Source organism: Oncorhynchus gorbuscha, linkage group LG25, assembly GCF_021184085.1.
Source record: "Oncorhynchus gorbuscha isolate QuinsamMale2020 ecotype Even-year linkage group LG25, OgorEven_v1.0, whole genome shotgun sequence".
NCBI classification, from domain to species: domain Eukaryota; kingdom Metazoa; phylum Chordata; class Actinopteri; order Salmoniformes; family Salmonidae; genus Oncorhynchus; species Oncorhynchus gorbuscha.
Genome location: NC_060197.1, coordinates 39813746 through 39834813, shown reverse-complemented (window position 1 = coordinate 39834813; position 21068 = coordinate 39813746). Strand labels below are relative to the sequence as shown.

The 21068-nt window shown below is 47.3% G+C and overlaps 1 protein-coding gene across 1 annotated transcript in view; it reads left to right on the top strand.

The window, feature by feature from the left end:
* The window catches only part of LOC124013597 (arylsulfatase J-like), a 40087-nt gene extending 21172 nt beyond the window's left edge, over positions 1-18915 (top strand). The window contains exon 2 of the mRNA XM_046327915.1: positions 16877-18915. Coding sequence (XP_046183871.1) covers positions 16877-18245 — 1369 coding nt within the window. The 3' untranslated portion in view covers positions 18246-18915. The remainder of the gene's footprint in view (positions 1-16876) is intronic.
* The last annotated feature ends 2153 nt before the right edge of the window (positions 18916-21068 follow it).

Below are 21068 nucleotides of genomic sequence, written 5' to 3'. Positions count from 1 at the left end.
GGTAGGCTCTGAACGTTTGACTTTGAGTCCTGGAAGAGAACGTATGATAGAGTTTAAAGAGGGGTGCCAAGGCGGTAGCAGCAGAGATAGATTGAAGGGACGGTGTCAGTCAGAGAGATAGTGGAAGGCTGAGTGAATAGAAGTGAGGAGGGGGAGGGAGGGAATAGGCCAGAGAGATAGTGCAAGGCTGAGTGAATAGAAGTGAGGAGGGGGAGGGAGGGAATAAGCCAGAGAGATCGTGGAAGGCTGAGTGAATAGAAGTGAGGAGGGGGAGGGAGGGAATAGGCCAGAGAGATAGTGGAAGGCTGAGTGAATAGAAGTGAGGAGGGGGAGGGAGGGAGGGAATAAGCCAGAGAGATAGTGGAAGGCTGAGTGAATAGAAGTGAGGAGGGGGAGGGAGGGAATAGGCCAGAGAGATAGTGGAAGGCTGAGTGAATAGAAGTGAGGAGGGGGAGGGAGGGAGGGAATAAGCAAGAGAGATAGTGGAAGGCTGAGTGAATAGAAGTGAGGAGGGGGAGGGAGGGAATAAGCCAGAGAGATCGTGGAAGGCTGAGTGAATAGAAGTGAGGAGGGGGAGGGAGGGAGGGAATAGGCCAGAGAGATAGTGGAAGGCTGAGTGAATAGAAGTGAGGAGGGGGAGGGAGGGAGGGAATAGGCCAGAGAGATAGTGGAAGGCTGAGTGAATAGAAGTGAGGGGAGGGAGGGAGGGAATAAGCAAGAGAGATAGTGGAAGGCTGAGTGAATAGAAGTGAGGAGGGGGAGGGAGGGAATAAGCCAGAGAGATCGTGGAAGGCTGAGTGAATAGAAGTGAGGAGGGGAGGGAGGGAGGGAATAGGCCAGAGAGATAGTGGAAGGCTGAGTGAATAGAAGTGAGGAGGGGGAGGGAGGGAGGGAATAGGCCAGAGAGATAGTGGAAGGCTGAGTGAATAGAAGTGAGGAGGGGGAGGGAGGGAATAAGCCAGAGAGATAGTGGAAGGCTGAGTGAATAGAAGTGAGGAGGGGGAGGGAGGGAGGGAATAAGCCAGAGAGATAGTGGAAGGCTGAGTGAATATAAGTGAGGAGGGGGAGGGAGGGAGGGAATAAGCCTGAGAGATATTGGAAGGCTGAGTGAATAGAAGTGAGGAGGGGGAGGGAGGGAATAAGCCAGAGAGATAGTGGAAGGCTGAGTGAATAGAAGTGAGGAGGGGGAGGGAGGGAGGAATAAGCCAGAGAGATAGTGGAAGGCTGAGTGAATAGAAGTGAGGAGGGGGAGGGAGGGAATAAGCCAGAGAGATAGTGGAAGGCTGAGTGAATAGAAGTGAGGAGGGGGAGGGAGGAATAGGCCAGAGAGATAGTGGAAGGCTGAGTGAATAGAAGTGAGGAGGGGAGGGAGGGAGGGAATAAGCCAGAGAGATCGTGGAAGGCTGAGTGAATAGAAGTGAGGAGGGGGAGGGAGGGAGGGAATAAGCCAGAGAGATCGTGGAAGGCTGAGTGAATAGAAGTGAGGAGGGGAGGGAGGAATAGGCCAGAGAGATAGTGGAAGGCTGAGTGAATAGAAGTGAGGAGGGGGAGGGAGGGAGGGAATAAGCCAGAGAGATAGTGGAAGGCTGAGTGAATAGAAGTGAGGAGGGGGAGGGAGGGAATAAGCCAGAGAGATAGTGGAAGGCTGAGTGAATAGAAGTGAGGAGGGGGAGGGAGGAATAGGCCAGAGAGATAGTGGAAGGCTGAGTGAATAGAAGTGAGGAGGGGGAGGGAGGGAGGGAATAAGCCAGAGAGATCGTGGAAGGCTGAGTGAATAGAAGTGAGGAGGGGGAGGGAGGGAGGGAATAAGCCAGAGAGATAGTGGAAGGCTGAGTGAATAGAAGTGAGGAGGGGGAGGGAGGGAATAAGCCAGAGAGATAGTGGAAGGCTGAGTGAATAGAAGTGGGGAGGGAGGGAGGGAATAAGCCAGAGATCCACACTGCTCCAAGGCTGAATTTTCGAAGCTTTAGAAAGCTGAGGAGAGGCTGCTTATTTGAACCATATGTAGGTAAGACGTGGAACAGTTACATGTTTGGCCCATGCAGCCGGGGCCCGGGCCCGGGGATAGTGATGGTTTGGAAACTGGTACAGGCCTAGAACTCGGAGGCTGGGTGGCCTAGTAGTTGTTTCCCCTCGTGCCTTGTGGGACTCTGTGTTTGGTGATTTGTGTTTAATGGCGTGTGTGTTTTGTTGGCCTAGCGCTCCAGTGGTTGTGTAAAGACACCAAAGAGACAGTTAGTGTGATTACAGGGAAGGGAAGCAGAAGTAGGAAACAACTGCTAAAGGTTTTTACTGCCTGGATTGACTCCTTGTTGGGCATCGAAAGTGGAGCTGGCTGGCCTTCAGCCCTCAACCTTTGACACCTAGAGGCCTGTTCATGCCATGAAATATGTTAAAAGGTGTTTGTAAATGGGCTGTATTCAACATGGGGTGTGGCTGGGGGAAGTGGGGCACATCTTGAATATGCTTATGACTCCAGTCATATTTTTTAAGGGCCTAAAACACTAGAAAGTAGAACTGTTCTTCAACCACTAAAGAGCCGTACCATTCCCTTGAAATCCCCAAATCCTACAGGTATAGATAGATATAGACTTCCTGGAGTTCCACCTTGTACCAGTCCACATCAAGATATTCTGTTCAGATGACTGATCTATGTAGGAAACAGAGATTCCATGCATGGCATGACATTCTCATTACAAGCCAGTAACCTTTTGGTGTGTGAGCACCAGCAACGCCCAAGACTCCGGAGGGTTAGGAGTATATGATGAACTCACAAGCTTCCTTGCTCACACAAGCACTCTCTCCCTCCCTTTCGCATGAACACAGACACACACAGCTCTAGAATGCATCTGCACTTGCAGTTGTGTCCCATTGTGATTTTGTGGGGCTTGATCATCTGGAAGTTAAGATACCCTCAGGGAGATATTGTTCTTTCCTCTCAATCGTAGATTTCAATCCTTGGCTTTAACACGAAGCTGGACAAATAAAAACCAATGAACTGGCGGCATGGACTGGAATATTGATTATATGCGCCGATAGAATCTAAACAAAGTGGTCCATGTCTGAGAGAGGGAATATAATGGAGCGGAAAACCTCCAGGAACAATGTTTAATGGACATTTATCGACAAAGGACGAGAATAAATATAGACGTGTAATTGCTTGTGAAAAGAGCTGTAGAGATAACGGCCTATAGATGGAAACGAAAGCCTTTTATGAAAGCTTGCTCTGCACATTCTATATAGCATTGTAAAGTCCTTTGAGATAAAGTCCACGTATGTCGATTAATATATTATAGCTGTAGTCGAAGCCTACAAGCTCAGCTCCAAGTTCCACTACGGACCTCCAAAGAGCTCACTTCATTGAGTCTCTCTAGTCTCTACCCTAAGACAGATGTTGGTTCCCCCTCCTCTCTCTTTTTCCCATCCATCTAATAGTTCTTTGTAGACATATTGGATCGAGCTAATGATATCCAGTCAGCACAACAATGCTTCCTTTATTCCCCAGTGAGTGTGTTTGTTGTGGAGTGGTGGGCAACATTCCCCTGCTCAGACTACTAACTGGTGAGAAGCCATCATCCCAGGCCCACATGAAACCAACAAACACTCTGGTTCCCAGATCATCCCAGGCCCACATGAAACCAACAAACACTCTGGTTCCCAGATCATCCCAGGCCCACATGAAACCAACAAACACTCTGGTTCCCAGATCATCCCAGGTCCACATGAAACCAACAAACACTCTGGTTCCCAGATCATCCCAGGTCCACATGAAACCAACAAACACTCTGGTTCCCAGATCATCCCAGGCCCACATGAAACCAACAAACACTCTGGTTCCCAGATCATCCCAGGTCCACATGAAACCAACAAACACTCTGGTTCCCAGATCATCCCAGGCCCACATGAAACCAACAAACACTCTGGTTCCCAGATCATCCCAGGTCCACATGAAACCAACAAACACTATGGTTCCCAGATCATCCCAAGCCCACATGAAACCAACAAACACTCTGGTTCCCAGATCATCCCAGGCCCACATGAAACCAACAAACACTCTGGTTCCCAGATCATCCCAGGTCCACATGAAACCAACAAACACTCTGGTTCCCAGATCATCCCAGGCCCACATGAAACCAACAAACACTCTGGTTCCCAGATCATCCCAGGTCCACATGAAACCAACAAACACTATGGTTCCCAGATCATCCCAGGTCCACATGAAACCAACAAACACTCTGGTTCCCAGATCATCCCAGGTCCACATGAAACCAACAAACACTATGGTTCCCAGATCATCCCCACATGAAACCAACAAACACTCTGGTTCCCAGATCATCCCAGGTCCACATGAAACCAACAAACACTATGGTTCCCAGATCATCCCCACATGAAACCAACAAACACTATGGTTCCCAGATCATCCCCACATGAAACCAACAAACACTCTGGTTCCCAGATCATCCCAGGTCCACATGAAACCAACAAACACTATGGTTCCCAGATCATCCCCACATGAAACCAACAAACACTCTGGTTCCCAGATCATCCCAGGTCCACATGAAACCAACAAACACTCTGGTTCCCAGATCATCCCAGGTCCACATGAAACCAACAAACACTCTGGTTCCCAGATCATCCCAGGCCCACATGAAACCAACAAACACTCTGGTTCCCAATATGGATTCCTCTCTGGTGCCAGTATGGATTCCACTCTGGTGCCAATATGGATTCCTCTCTGGTGCCAGTATGGATTCCTCTCTGGTACCAGTATGGATTCCTATCTGTGCCCTTATGGATGGTGAACATTAAATGATCATTTCCATTTCTATCCTCACGGTCTCGACTTTAAAGATGAATTCTGATATATCAATATCTTAAATGTTATATTTAAAAATGTATATATCATTTTTAAGGTCTCCATTTGTTATTTGCCAGTGTTGAGAATCTCAGGACCCATTCAGATGTACTTAACACTGATGCTTCCACAGTGTCTTCTGCAACATATAGCTCCTTTCCTTTAAAAAGACACTAGGCGCTCTGTTTGTGGCTGGCGTGAAGCCAGCGTAATTGTCAGTCGTTCGTGATTTTGACCTGGTAAAGCCGTCGCTCTTCTATTTTCCAACCCTAGAGCCAGGATTGGTCATTTACCCGTTTTATATGAGCTGGCTTGTGCTGAGGTGGGGAGGCAATATCTGAGGTGTGTCCTTAAAAACGTGTGCCGAAGTGGCAATTTCAGTAATGCTCTGGTGGGGATATTTAAGAGCTGGTTTTAGTGGTAACGGGTTGGCTACGACATGGATTTTGACAGAAGAAGCGCTGCCTATCCAGCTGTGACGCACAGTAACCATATGCACATGGAACAAGACATATGTGCTTTTTTGTTCCCAATTTGTTCCCAACCCCAATTTCAGCCTTTCCCCAACCACTTAAAAAATGTATGCCTTCATGTGAGAAGTTGTGAGTGAAGGAAGTTGTTCATTTTGGGGTAAACATAGTTGTACCTGATCCCAACAACACTTTCTCACTAAAGCATACTTACCAGAAGTCCAGAGGTATCTTAATAAAATGATGCATAGCAGTTTTGATAAGGCTCTCCAGTTATTGTTCTGTACAGTTATCTCACAGTGATAAGGCTCTGTACAGTTATCTCAAGGTGGTAAGGCTCTGTTCAGTTATCTCACAGTGATAAGGCTCTGTACAGTTATCTCAAGGTGGTAAGGCTCTGTTCAGTTATCTCACAGTGATAAGGCTCTGTACAGTTATCTCACAGTGGTAAGGCTCTGTACAGTTATCTCACAGCGATAAGGCTCTGTTCGGTTATCTCACAGTGATAAGGCTCTGTACAGTTATCTCACAGCGATGAGGCTCTGTACCGTTCTCACAGCGATGAGGCTCTGTACAGTTCTCACAGTGATAAGGCTCTGTACAGTTCTCACAGTGATAAGGCTCTGTACAGTTATCTCACAGTGATAAGGCTCTGTACAGTTATCTCACAGTGGTAAGGCTCTGTACAGTTATCTCACAGCGATAAGGCTCTGTTCGGTTATCTCAACGATAAGGCTCTAGTTATCTCACAGGATAAGGCTTGTACAGTTATCTCACAGTGATAAGGCTCTGTACAGTTATCTCACAGCGATAAGGCTTGTACAGTTCTCACAGTGATAAGGCTCTCTACAGTTATCTCACAGCGATAAGGCTCTGTACAGTTATCTCACAGTGGTAAGGCTCTGTACAGTTATCTCACAGTGATAAGGCTCTGTACAGTTATCTCAGTGATAAGGCTCTGGACAGTTATCTCACAGTGATAAGGCTCTGGACAGTTATCTCACAGTGATAAGGCTCTGTACAGTTATCTCACAGTGATAAGGCTCTGTACAGTTATCTCACAGTGATAAGGCTCTGGACAGTTATCTCACAGTGATAAGGCTCTGTACAGTTATCTCACAGCGATAAGGCTCTGTACAGTTATCTCACAGTGATAAGGCTCTGTACAGTTATCTCAAGGTGGTAAGGCTCTGTTCAGTTATCTCACAGTGATAAGGCTCTGTACAGTTATCTCACAGTGGTAAGGCTCTGTACAGTTATCTCACAGTGATAAGGCTCTGTTCGGTTATCTCACAGTGATAAGGCTCTGTACAGTTATCTCACAGCGATGAGGCTCTGTACAGTTCTCACAGCGATGAGGCTCTGTACAGTTCTCACAGTGATAAACAGTTCTCACAGTGATAAGGCTCTGTACAGTTATCTCACAGTGATAAGGCTCTGTACAGTTATCTCACAGTGGTAAGGCTCTGTACAGTTATCTCACAGCGATAAGGCTCTGTTCGGTTATCTCACAGCGATAAGGCTCTGTACAGTTATCTCACAGTGATAAGGCTCTGTACAGTTATCTCACAGCGATAAGGCTATGTACAGTTCTCACAGTGATAAGGCTCTCTACAGTTATCTCACAGCGGTAAGGCTCTGTACAGTTATCTCACAGTGGTAAGGCTCTGTACAGTTATCTCACAGCGATAAGGCTCTGTACAGTTATCTCACAGCGATAAGGCTCTGTACAGTTATCTCACAGTGATACGGCTCTGTACAGTTATCTCACAGTGATAAGGCTCTGTACAGTTATCTCACAGCGATAAGGCTCTGTACAGTTATCTCACAGTGATACGGCTCTGTACAGTTATCTCACAGTGGTAAGGCTCTGTACAGTTATCTCACAGTGATAAGGCTCTGTACAGTTATCTCACAGTGATAAGGCTCTGTACTGTTATCTCACAGTGGTAAGGCTCTGTACAGTTATCTCACAGTGGTAAGGCTCTGTACAGTTATCTCACAGTGGTAAGGCTCTGTACAGTTATCTCAGTGATAAGGCTCTGGACAGTTATCTCACAGTGATAAGGCTCTGGACAGTTATCTCACAGTGATAAGGCTCTGTACAGTTATCTCACAGTGATAAGGCTCTGTACAGTTATCTCACAGTGATAAGGCTCTGGACAGTTATCTCACAGTGATAAGGCTCTGGACAGTTATCTCACAGTGATAAGGCTCTGTACAATTATCTCACAGTGATAAGGCTCTGTACAGTTATCTCACAGTGATAAGGCTCTGGACAGTTATCTCACAGTGATACGGCTCTGTACAGTTATCTCACAGTGGTAAGGCTCTGTACAGTTATCTCACAGTGATAAGGCTCTGTACAGTTATCTCACAGTGATAAGGCTCTGTACTGTTATCTCACAGTGGTAAGGCTCTGTACAGTTATCTCACAGTGGTAAGGCTCTGTACAGTTATCTCACAGTGGTAAGGCTCTGTACAGTTATCTCAGTGATAAGGCTCTGTACAGTTATCTCACAGCGATAAGGCTCTGTACAGTTATCTCACAGTGATACGGCTCTGTACAGTTATCTCACAGTGGTAAGGCTCTGTACAGTTATCTCACAGTGATAAGGCTCTGTACAGTTATCTCACAGTGATAAGGCTCTGTACTGTTATCTCACAGTGGTAAGGCTCTGTACTGTTATCTCACAGTGGTAAGGCTCTGTACAGTTATCTCACAGCGATAAGGCTCTGTACAGTTATCTCACAGTGGTAAGGCTCTCTTCAGTTATCTCACAGTGATAAGGCTCTGTACAGTTATCTCACAGTGGCAAGGCTCTGTACAGTTATCTCAAGGTGGTAAGGCTCTGTTCAGTTATCTCACAGCGATAAGGCTCTGTTCGGTTATCTCACAGTGATAAGGCTCTGTACAGTTATCTCACAGCGATGAGGCTCTGTACAGTTATCTCACAGCGATAAGGCTCTGTACAGTTTTCTCACAGTGATAAGGCTCTGTACAGTTCTCACAGCGATAAGGCTCTGTACAGTTCTCACAGCGATAAGGCTCGGTACAGTTCTCACAGTGATAAGGCTCTGTACAGTTATCTCACAGCGATAAGGATCTGTACAGTTCTCACAGTGATAAGGCTCTGTACAGTTATCTCACAGCGATAAGGCTCTGTACAGTTATCTCACAGTGATAAGGCTCTGTACAGTTCTCACAGCGATAAGGCTCTGTACAGTTCTCACAGTGATAAGGCTCTGTACAGTTATCTCACAGTGATAAGGCTCTGTACAGTTATCTCACAGTGAAAGGCTCTGTACAGTTATCTCACAGCGATAAGGCTCTGTACAGTTATCTCACAGTGATAAGGCTCTGTACAGTTATCTCACAGTGAAAGGCTCTGTACAGTTATCTCACAGTGGTAAGGCTCTGTACAGTTATCTCACAGTGTTAAGGCTCTGTACAGTTATCTCACAGTGGTAAGGCTCTGTACAGTTATCTCACAGTGGTAAGGCTCTGTACAGTTATCTCACAGTGGTAAGGCTCTGTACAGTTATCTCACAGTGATAAGGCTCTGTACAGTTATCTCACAGCGATAAGGTTCTGTACAGTTATCTCACAGCGGTAAGGCTCTGTACAGTTATCTCACAGCGGTAAGGCTCTGTACAGTTATCTCACAGCGGTAAGGCTCTGTACAGTTATCTCACAGCGGTAAGGCTCTGGACAGTTATCTCACAGTGGTAAGGCACCGAGTTCCTGACATCTATTGCCACTTACGGTGTAAATTCCAATCCCCCATGGGGCGCAAAAAATATTAGAAATGTAGACTCACATTTATTGCGGCATTGTGTTGGGAAGAAAGGTGCAATCATCACCTAGAAAATGAAGAGATGGGACTCAATCCAATCTGCATTGCAGTATTTACGCAGTAGCTCTTTTTCCAATAGTCTAATTAACTCACAGATTGTTCTTGGGTACTGTATAAAAACCTAATGCCAGGGCGACCCCTCTCACAGGTATGCTTTCACGTTTCACAATTAGAAGAGTGTGGCAACGGGATGAATATTGTAAATAAAAGATTTGGAGGAAGAAAATATATATGTATATATATACAGTGGGGCAAAAACGTATTTAGTCAGCCACCAATTGTGCAAGTACTCCCACTTTAAATTATGAGAGAGGCCTGTAATTTTCATCATAGGTACACTTCAACTATGACAGACAAAATGAGAAAAAAAATCCAGAAAATCACATTGTAGGATTTTAATGAATTTATTTGCAAATTATGGTGGAAAATAAGGATTCTTTCCACTCTGGAAGGTGGGGGTGCTCCAGTACAGTCGCCCCCGCCTGTCAGGTACTGTTTTCCCACAGTTTTGTTCACGACTGTGAGGGCAGGCGGGAGCGAAGGACGCCGTCTAGCAGTGTCACTGCCGCTAGCTAGCAAGGAGGACTCTGGGAGGTTGGGAAAACACAGATCATACGCTTATTTTCCTTTAGACCCAAAAGTGCCACATATAACAATGTCGTGTTGGGGGGAGGGATTCATTAAGGAACCAATGGGATGCTCGAGGGGGGAATGCCCACCTGCAGGAACGCCCAGAATTGCGGGCTGCAGTGGCACAGTATTGTCTACGTCACGATTTCAATGGTCAAGTTCAACCGCTAGGGTCCAAAATATCTAGATTTACTACTAAAAGACCGACATATATATCACTTGTAGAACCATCTGTCAAAATGAAGCCCAGAATTTACGTGTTTCACTATAAATAAGCCTAAAACATCTGGTTTTACATGAAGAAAAAAACATGTTCATGAAAGTTACTCTTTAAAAGCCAAGCATAGCCTCTCCTCCTCTCAGTAAAGTTATTTTTTGTCATACCCAATGCTGTCGCCAAGTAGTCCAGACTATCGATAAAGGGTTTCTCGTGAGACCACAATCACTAAAGCTTTATTATAAGGTCAAGTTTGAAAAGACTGTGAGAGAACATCCCCTTTTTATCTATGTGGGCTATTACATGATTTCAGACAGCTCCTGTTGTTATTGTGGACGTACAGTACAACTCCTCCATGGAGGTTATATGCCCATCGTGGAATGAGATAACCCCGGGTCATTCTTTAGAAGCATTTTAAGTTATTTTCCTTTAACAATTTGTATTGTATTTCTTTTTGAATAAAAAAGCAAGCCCCTTTCCCTGCTATAACGGAAGCGGGTTCAACAACAACTTGCCTGGTCTCTCTGATCCTGGCCATCCGTTAGCCAAGGTGCCGATACATAAAAGGTTTATGCTTGTGAGGCTTTTGCCGACATGCTTTGGAATGAATTATTCCTAATTCACATAGGCCTACCTGCTGTGAATACTCCATTCCGCTTGTATATATCGATCCCCATTTCCAAACGCCGCCTCTTGTCCAGTTACCAAACACACGCTCCTCCAAACAAAAGTTCCAGTCCTATAACACCATATCAACAGCAGTCCTAGGCTATATCTGGCTTGTTGAGAACATGGCTCACACATGTCTCACACAATTTACAGGAGCGTAGTATTTTTTATTTGAGGAGAGTGCGATGCCTAAGGCCTATACTCGTTTGAAGCCAATTACAGCAATGTTGACTGTCAACAATCCAAACATAATGAGCCAACACTGGATGTTTCTGTTTTATGTTGCTATCAGTCGTTAGCCTCTGCTATTTAATAAACTGTAGTATCGATACACAATGGACTAGGACTAGAATATTCCGTGGCTCCAGACAAATTGGAGATGATGACATCTCAAAGACCGTCAATAACCGACAAAACTTGAGACAATCGCATGCCTTATTAAACAATGGAACACCTTAACTGACCCGTGAGTGGCCCTCATCACACCTACAACTTGTTTATTTATCAAAACCCAGCTCTTTTCACATTACCGGCAGCTATTAAGCTCATAATAATGGCAATGAAAATCATGAAAATATTTCGGACAAACCCCAGGACCAAAAGTGCTACCACCAGGGTTTATATGTCTCATTGTGTTAGGTTTGTTCAAATAGAGCCCCTGAGGATCTTGGGGTTTAAATGACGGGTGTTTGGTATACTATGTTGGGTATACTATGTTGGGTATAATGTCCCTATCTCTGCTTGTTGAATGTACTGTAATTACACTACACTCTTAAGGACATGGGAACAAACAGCAACAATGCTACCAAGTGTGTTGTTAACGGTCTGCCACACAGCGGTTTAGGAGGAGAAGGAGAGGTGGAGGAGGAGGTAGAGGAGAGGAGGTGGAGGAGGAGGAGAGGAGGAGGAGAAGGAGAGGAGGAGGAGAGGAGAGGAGGAGGAGAAGGAGAGGTGGAGGAGGAGGTAGAGGAGAGGAGGAGGAGAAGGAGAGGTGGAGAAGGAGGTAGAGGAGAGGAGGAGGTGAAGGAGAGGTGGAGGAGGAGGTAGAGGAGGAGGACAAGGAGAGGTGGAGGAGGAGGAGAAGGAGAGGTGGAGGAGGAGGTAGAGGAGAGGAGGAGGAGAAGGAGAGGTGGAGGAGGAGAAGTTGGTGGAGGAGAGGAGGAGGAGAAGGAGAGGTGGAGGGGGAGAAGTTGGTGGAGGAGAGGAGGAGGAGAAGGAGAGGTGGAGGAGGGGAGAGGAGGTGGAGGAGGAGAGGTGGAGGAGGAGAGGTGGGGAAGGTGGAGGTGAGGAGAAGGAGAGGTGGACGAGGAGGTGGTGGAGGAGAGGTGGAGTAGAGGAGGAGGAGAAGGAGAGGTGGAGTAGAGGAGGAGGAGGAGAAGGAGAGGTGGAGAAGAGGAGGAGAAAGAGAGATGGATTGGAGATGGAGAGGAGGGGGAGGAGAGGTGGAGGAGAGGAGAAGGAGAGGTGGAGGAGAAGGAGAGGTGGTGGAGGAGGAGAAGGAGAGGTGGAGGAGAAGGAGAGGTGGAGAAGGAGAGGTGGTGGAGGTGGAGGAGAAGGAGAGGTGGTGGAGGTGGAGGAGAAGGAGAGGTGGAGAAGGAGAGGTGGTGGAGGTGGAGGAGAAGGAGAGGTGGTGGAGGTGGAGGAGAAGGAGAGGTGGAGAAGGAGAGGTGGTGGAGGAAAGGTGGAGGAGGAAGTGGAGGTGAAGGGGAGGAGGAGGAGAGAAGGAGAGAAGGAGGAGGGGAGGAGGAGGAGAAGGAGAGAAGGAGAGAAGGAGGAGGAAAGGTGGAGGAGAGGAGGAGGAGAATGAGAGGTGGAGGAGAAAAAGAGGTGTGGGAGAGGAGGAGGAGGAGGAGGAGAGGTGGAGGAGAAGGAGGAGGAGTGGAGGAGAAGGAGGAGGAGAGGTAGAGGAGAAGAGGAGGAGAGGTGGAAGAGAGGAAGAGAGGTGGAGGAGGAGAAGGAGAGGTGGACGAGAGGTGGAGGCGAGGTAGAGGAGAGGAGGGGGAAAGGTGGAGGAGAAGGAGAGGTGGGGGAAAGGTGGAGAGGTAGAGGAGAGGTGGAGGAGGAGGAGAGGTGGAAGAGAGGTGGAAGAGAGGTGGAGGAGAGGTGGAGGAGAGGTGGAGGAGAGGTGGAGGAGAGGTGGAGGTGGAGGAGAGGTGGAGGAGAGGTAGAGGAGAGGTAGAGGTGGAAGAGAGGTGGAGGAGGAGAGGTGGAGGAGAGGTAGAAGAGAAGAGGAGGAGAGGTGGAGGAGGAGGAGAAGGAGAGGTGGAGGTGGTGGAGGAGGAGGAGAAGGAGAGTTGGAGGAGGAGGTGCTCCATGTGTTCAGTTGTTCACTGAGACAGACAGTCCTCCCACCTGACTGACTCCTGAGGCATAGTATACTGTACTGTATGGAGTTACACCTTGTGGAACAGCGGGGACTCTGAAGCAACACAAACACACATAATAACATACACACTATACACACGTACACATAGATTTTGTGTTGTAGATATGTGGTAGTGGAGTATTGGCTTGAGGGAACACACTTAGTGTGTTGTGAAATCTGTTATGAATGTATTGCAATGTTTTAAAAATGGTATAACTGCCTTCATTTTGCCAGATCCCTGGAAGAGTAGCTGCTGCCTTGGCAACAGCTAATGGGGATCCATAATAAACCCCAGGAAGAGTAGCTGCTGCCTTGGCAACAGCTAATGGGGATCCATAATAAACCCCAGGAAGAGTAGCTGCTGCCTTGGCAACAGCTAATGGGGATCCATAATAAACCCCAGGAAGAGTAGCTGCTGCCTTTGCAACAGCTAATGGGGATCCATAATAAACCCCAGGAAGAGTAGCTGCTGCCTTTGCAACAGCTAATGGGGATCCATAATAAACCCCAGGAAGAGTAGCTGCTGCCTAGGCAACAGCTAATGGGGATCCATAATAAACCCCAGGAAGAGTAGCTGCTGCCTTTGCAACAGCTAATGGGGATCCATAATAAACCCCAGGAAGAGTAGCTGCTGCCTTTGCAACAGCTAATGGGGATCCATAATAAACCCCAGGAAGAGTAGCTGCTGCCTAGGCAACAGCTAATGGGGATCCATAATAAACCCCAGGAAGAGTAGCTGCTGCCTAGGCAACAGCTAATGGGGATCCATAATAAACCCCAGGAAGAGTAGCTGCTGCCTAGGCAACAGCTAATGGGGATCCATAATAAACCCCAGGAAGAGTAGCTGCTGCCTTGGCAACAACTTATGGGGATCCATAATAAACCCCAGGAAGAGTAGCTGCTGCCTTGTTAGGAACTAATGGGGATCCATAATAAACCCCAGGAAGAGTAGCTGCTGCCTTGTTAGGAACTAATGGGGATCCATAATAAACCCCAGGAAGAGTAGCTGCTGCCTTTGTTAACAGCTTATGGGGATCCATAATAAACCCCAGGAAGAGTTAGGAACTTATGGGGATCCATAATAAACCCCAGGAAGAGTAGCTGCTGCCTTGTTAGGAACAGCTAATGGGGATCCATAATAAACCCCAGGAAGAGTAGCTGCTGCCTAGGCAACAGCTAATGGGGATCCATAATAAACCCCAGGAAGAGTAGCTGCTGCCTTGTTAGGAACTAATGGGGATCCATAATAAACCCCAGGAAGAGTAGCTGCTGCCTTGGCAACAGCTAATGGGGATCCATAATAAACCCCAGGAAGAGTAGCTGCTGCCTTGTTAGGAACTAATGGGGATCCATAATAAACCCCAGGAAGAGTAGCTGCTGCCTTGTTAGGAACTAATGGGGATCCATAATAAACCCCAGGAAGAGTAGCTGCTGCCTTGGCAACAGCTAATGGGGATCCATAATAAACCCCAGGAAGAGTAGCTGCTGCCTTTGCAACAGCTAATGGGGATCCATAATAAACCCCAGGAAGAGTAGCTGCTTGTTAGGCAACAGCTAATGGGGATCCATAATAAACCCCAGGAAGAGTAGCTGCTGCCTTGGCAACAGCTAATGGGGATCCATAATAAACCCCAGGAAGAGTAGCTGCTGCCTTTGCAACAGCTAATGGGGATCCATAATAAACCCCAGGAAGAGTAGCTGCTGCTGCCTAGGACAGCTAATGGGGATCCATAATAAACCCCAGGAAGAGTAGCTGCTGCCTAGGCAACAGCTAATGGGGATCCATAATAAACCCCAGGAAGAGTAGCTGCTGCCTAGGACAGCTAATGGGGATCCATAATAAACCCCAGGAAGAGTAGCTGCCTTGTTAGGCAACAGCTAATGGGGATCCATAATAAACCCCAGGAAGAGTAGCTGCTGCCTTTGCAACAGCTAATGGGGATCCATAATAAACCCCAGGAAGAGTAGCTGCTGCCTTGTTAGGAACTAATGGGGATCCATAATAAACCCCAGGAAGAGTAGCTGCTGCCTTGTTAGGAACTAATGGGGATCCATAATAAACCCCAGGAAGAGTAGCTGCTGCCTTGTTAGGAACTAATGGGGATCCATAATAAACCCCAGGAAGAGTAGCTGCTGCCTTGTTAGGAACTAATGGGGATCCATAATAAACCCCAGGAAGAGTAGCTGCTGCCTTGGTAGGAACTAATGGGGATCCTTAACAAATACAAATACAGAGACTACACCATTACCCTCACCCCCACTTTTTTCTGATGTCCATTAGCTAATCCGTGTTCTGTCATTTAGCATGCAAACACACACTCAGGCATACGCACACTAATGCACACACACATACAGCTCACAAACCACACACACACCTAATGTCATTTTGCAAACCCTGGTTAACATCTGTCTGACAGTTTAATGCTGTGTGAAAATGTTAAGTGAATTACCTCGGGAAACAACCAATTCAATCTAAAACCACTAAGAACACTCCAATGTTTCATCAACTAAACTAAATGTTTTCCCGGGATTTAATGGCCAGTTTCCCTAACACACATAGAGTAATGCTATCTGCTATTAAAGTTCAAGTCAAGGGCAAGATGTTACTGCAGTAAGTAGACTACAGTATTTGCACTTCCAAGATACAGTTTGCTAAAATGACATGCAAAGACTTGAATAAAACTGTGTCCAAGTGTGAATAAAGTGAGTGTTTTGGTGCTGTGGATACGTTTGAAATCATTTAAGATGCGGTTAAGAAAGCCCTGGTTCTTCAGACCACCCTCCAAACGAAGCCTCATTTTTCACACCGACCGCCTGTGTCATTTACCATTTCCCTGGTGAGTGAGAAAGAGGGATGAGTGAGAAGGGGAGGAGGGGAAGGCAAAGGAGGAAGGGAGAGAAAAAAGGGATTGAGGAAGTCTGGTTTTCTCTGTCTGATAGCAGGAGAGTCAGACAATGATGAAGTCAGTCCAGGGGTTGTTAAGCTGTTAAGTCATTTCACCACTACAATGACTTCATCCTCTGGCATATTGCTCTTGGACATCTCCTGTCAAACTCGCTCAGCTGTCAGTCTATACCTGTTGGCTTTGGATTAAGTCCATTGCAATTAGAATTAGGTTGAATAATGCGTACTGTGTGTAATACAACGCTGATAATGTGCCGTCTCATTGCATTTAAAATGTCTGTGAAAGGATTCATTGTAGAGTGAAAGAAACGACCTAATCTGGCGTTTTAGAAATTTAAACTGGATGAATTGTCAGTGTATTACCAGAACCTTGGCAGACTGTTTGGTTTATTTGGAAATCATACCGTATCATATTCAAATTGTATAAAAAGTATCTTTCTAGTATAGCCTATACCTATCTGGAACTTTTTCTGTGCACATCATATACCGTAGAATTCTACAATTCAAGCATAGAATTCCAAGGATTCAAGGTTTAGGAAGCCAGGCTAACGGGTGTATGTCAGATAGTGAGGAAGGACAAATCCAAACACCATGGTAGAATCGTGGCAGACACATTTCTGGACCTGTCATACCACAATACTGCATCCAACTATATTATATTTCACTGTAAATGTTTGATGTATGACTGGTTTTGGATACTCTGACTGGCCAGATGAGGATGGTCTCTCCCTCTGCGCTCTGGTTCTTCACAATGTTTATCCAAACTAGCTATGTTTCCTAGACACGGTCACCTTGGCCTTCTCTTTAGAGGTGTACTTTGTAGCAAAGGTCATAGATAAGATTTGCTTGGTCGATTGGTTGACTGGTTGATTGACTAACAGCCTTTCTTTTCTCTGTGTCACATGCAGGTACCAGATCCACACGGGCCTCCAGCACTCGGTCATCAGGCCCACCCAGGCCAACTGCCTGCCCCTGGAGAATGTCACACTACCCCAAAAGCTCCGGCAGGCAGGCTACGCCACCCATATGGTGGGCAAGTGGCACCTGGGCTTCTACAAGCGTGGCTGCATGCCCACTCAGCGCGGCTTCGACACATTCTTTGGGTCCCTTTTGGGTAGTGGTGACTACTACAGCCACTATAAATGTGACGGTCCCGGCATGTGTGGCTATGACCTGTACGAAGGGGAGGAGGCAGCCTGGGAACAGGATCGGGGCCGATACTCAACCTTGATGTTCACCCAAAAAGCTGTGGACATCCTGGCACACCACAACCCCCAGAAACCCTTATTCCTCTACTTGGCCTTTCAGGCAGTCCATTCCCCGCTACAGGTGCCCGCTCGCTACTTGGAGCGCTACAAGTCCATCCCTAACTTACATCGTCGCAAGTACGCCGCCATGGTGTCCTGCCTGGACGAGGCCGTCCACAACCTCACGCTGGCACTGAAGCGTTACGGTTTCTACGACAATACAGTGATAGTGTACTCGTCAGACAACGGGGGTCAGCCCATGGCCGGGGGCAACAACTGGCCTCTCAGGGGGAGCAAGGCCACCTACTGGGAGGGGGGAATCCGGGCCGTAGGCTTCGTTCACAGTCCCCTGCTACTGAACAAGGGGACCAGATGCCGGGCATTGATCCACATCACAGACTGGTTCCCCACCCTGGTGTCCCTGGGGGAGGGGACCCTGGACGAAGATCTCAACCTGGATGGCTACGACGTGTGGGAGGCCATCAGCGAGGGCCGCCAGTCCCCCCGCCACGACATTCTGCACAACATCGACCCCATCTACACCAAGGCAAAGAACGGCTCATGGAAGGCTGGCTATGGCCTCTGGAATACGGCCATCCGAGCCGCCCTCCGGGTGGGCCACTGGAAGCTTCTCACGGGGGTGCCTGGCTACAGCGACTGGGTCCCTCCGCAGACCTTCTCCAATCTGCTTCTGACCAACCGCTGGCATAACGAATATGTCCGCTGGGACCAGGGGAAGTCCGTCTGGCTGTTCAACATCATAGCCGATCCCTACGAGAGAGTGGACCTGTCTCTACGCTACCCACACATAGTGAAGAAGATGCTAATGCGGCTAGCACAGTACAATAGGACGGCCATCCCGGTGCGCTACCCGGCTAAAGACTCCCGCTCCAACCCTAACTTCAACGGAGGGGTGTGGGGACCCTGGTACAAAGAGGATGAAGATGATAGAGAGACTAACCTCCTTACCAACAACCTGGCCAAGAAGAGACGGAAGAAGAAAGTAAAGAAGAGGAAGCTGAAGGACTGAAAGAAAGGTGGAGGACTAGTCTTTTTATTTATTGCTGTGCCTTTTTGTTGTGAAAGACGTTTCGATGGTCAGATCTCAGGGATTGACACACGATCGCTCTTTAAAGATTGTCCTGCTCAATGATTTGAATACTTTAATGGACTGGTGCTTTGGATATTACATGAACTTAATGGACAAATGGACCTATATTTGCCTCAGAGAGTAGGCTTTAAGGAAACAACCCACTTTAATAACTACTGTCAGACCCAGCACCTATGACCTCAAGACTATGAGTTAGGGCCTTTAAATAATGTTTATTTTTCTAGATTTTGATTGCATGCTTGAACTTCTGTGGCCTTACAATTCTTATTCGATTTCTGACATTTAGGCAAAGTGAAAATAAATATTGAATTAATCTTTGTAGACAGCACCATATATTTGGTCTAAAGAAAAAGAAAAAATATGAATAGTTATATTATATTAGCTGTTGATTGTAGTGTTGCAAGAAAATGAAAACAAAATGTCGGATTTATATTGGATAGTCAACTGAGATTTACTCTGTTTCATGAGGACAGTCCGTTTGAACTTTAGAACAATCTATGTTCTCCCCATTAGTTCTGTCTCGTCTGGCACCAGGTAAACCTGAATGTAAAACAAATTAGCTAACAAAATAAAATGTGTTTTTCTCATTCTCTCATTTGTCTCATTCCACCTCTTGTCTTTCTCACCATCTTTCTCTCTCTGTATTTCCATGTCTCTCTCTCTCGCTCCCTGTCTCTCTCTCTCGCTCCCTGTCTCTCTCTCACTCCCGCTCTCTCTCTCTCTCTCGTTCCCTGTCTCTCTCCGCTCTCTCTCTCTCTCGCTCCCTGTCTCTCTCTCTCGCTCCCTGTCTCTCTCTCGCTCCCTGTCTCTCTCGCTCCCTGTCTCTCTCTCGCTCCCTGTCTCTCTCTCGCTCCCTGTCTCTCTCGCTCCCTGTCTCTCTCTCTCGCTCCCTGTCTCTCTCTCTCGCTCCCTGTCTCTCTCTCGCTCCCTGTCTCTCTCTCACTCCCGCTCTCTCTCTCTCTCGTTCCCTGTCTCTCTCTCTCGCTCCCTGTCTCTCTCTCGCTCCCTGTCTCTCTCTCGCTCCTGCTCTCTCTCTCTCGCTCCCTGTCTCTCTCTCGTTCCCTGTCTCTCTCTCGCTCCCTGTCTCTCTCTCTCGCTCTCTCTGCTCGTCTCTCTCTCTCTCCCGCTCCCTCTCTCGCTCTCTGTCTCTCTCTCTCTCTCGCTCTCTCTCTCTCTCTCTCTCTCTCTCGCTCCCTCTCTCTCTCTCTCTCTCTCTCTCTCGCTCCCTGCTCTCTCGCTCCCTGTCTCTCTCTCTCTCTCGCTCCCACTCTCTCGTTCCCGCTCTCGCTCCCACTCTCTCTCTCTCGCTCCCTGTCTCTCTCTCTTTCTCTCTCGCTCCCCTCTCTCTCTCGCTCCCTCTCTTTCTCTCTCGCTCCCTCTCTCTCTCTCTCGCTCCTCTCTCTCTCTCTCGCTCCCTGTCTCAAGCATTTATCAACATTTTTATCAGACCCATTTGTCTCATATGTCGGGCGGCAGTCAGTGTTTATTTGTGACCAGAAAAATAATATAAAGCTCAAATGATTTATCAGTCTTAGTGTTGGGATGGGATGGGCAGAGGAACGTAACTCGCAACCAATACGTCAAAGTGTTTAATTTGACTTCCTGTTCCATGTTGTGGTCAATAGACGTGTACACAGGTACGAACGCACACTTGTTTATTTTCTTTTGTATTTTGATCTTCTTTTAACTCCTTTATCTCCCCAGTTTTGTGGTGTCCAACTGGTAGTTACAGTCTTGTCTCATTGCTGCAACTCCCGTACGGACTCGGGAGAGGTGAAGGTCGTGCGTCCACCGAATCACAACCCAACCCCACACTGCTTCTTGACACAATGCCCGCTTAACCCGGAAGCCAGCCGCACCAATGTGTCGGAGGAAACACTGTGACGACCGTGTCAGCGTGAACTGTGCCCGGCCCACCACAGGAGTCGCTAGTGCGCGATCAGACAAGGACATCCCTGCCCGGCCAAACCCTCCCCTAACCCGGACGACGTTGGGCCAATCGTGCGCCGCCCCATGTGTCTCCCGGTTGCGAACGACTGCGATGGAGCCTGGACTTGAAACCAGAATCTCTAGTCGGACAGCTAGCACTGCAGTGCCTTAAACCACTGCACCACTCGGGAGGCCGAACGCACCCTTTTTGACGAGGAACGCACCCCAACGTTTAAAAAACGAAAGAGGTGCCGGTGCTTCGTTTTATTTGTATGTTATGGCCAAATCAGTCATTTAATGATGCTAAATGACTGTTAAATGCCCCCTAAAGCTATATACAATACTTGCTGATGATAGATCCCCACCTAAATGTATTTCTATAAAAGTGTGTTGTTGTTAAGTGCTGCTCTTTACATGCATTCCACATGCTCGTATTAATGTGGGGCGGCAGGGTAGCCTAGTGGTTAGAGCGTTGGACTAGTAACCGAAAGGTTGCAAGTTCGAATCCCGAGCTGACAAGGTACAAATCTGTCATTCTGCACCTGAACAGGCAGTTAGGCACTGTTCCTAGGCCGTCATTGAAAATAAGAATTTGTTCTTAATTAACTGATTTGCCTAGTAAAATAAAGGTTTAAAAAAATGTGAGCCTTGTGATTGGTGGTGCTACAATTGAGTAAAGAGACCCATTTCTGTCGTTTTTTATTTTCTCTCCTGTAAATCTAAAATGTTGTTTTTTAATCATGACCAGATCCCCATGCTAAGCTGCTCTCCCCATGGGATGCACAGCAGGTCATAGCTCGAGAATGTAACCAA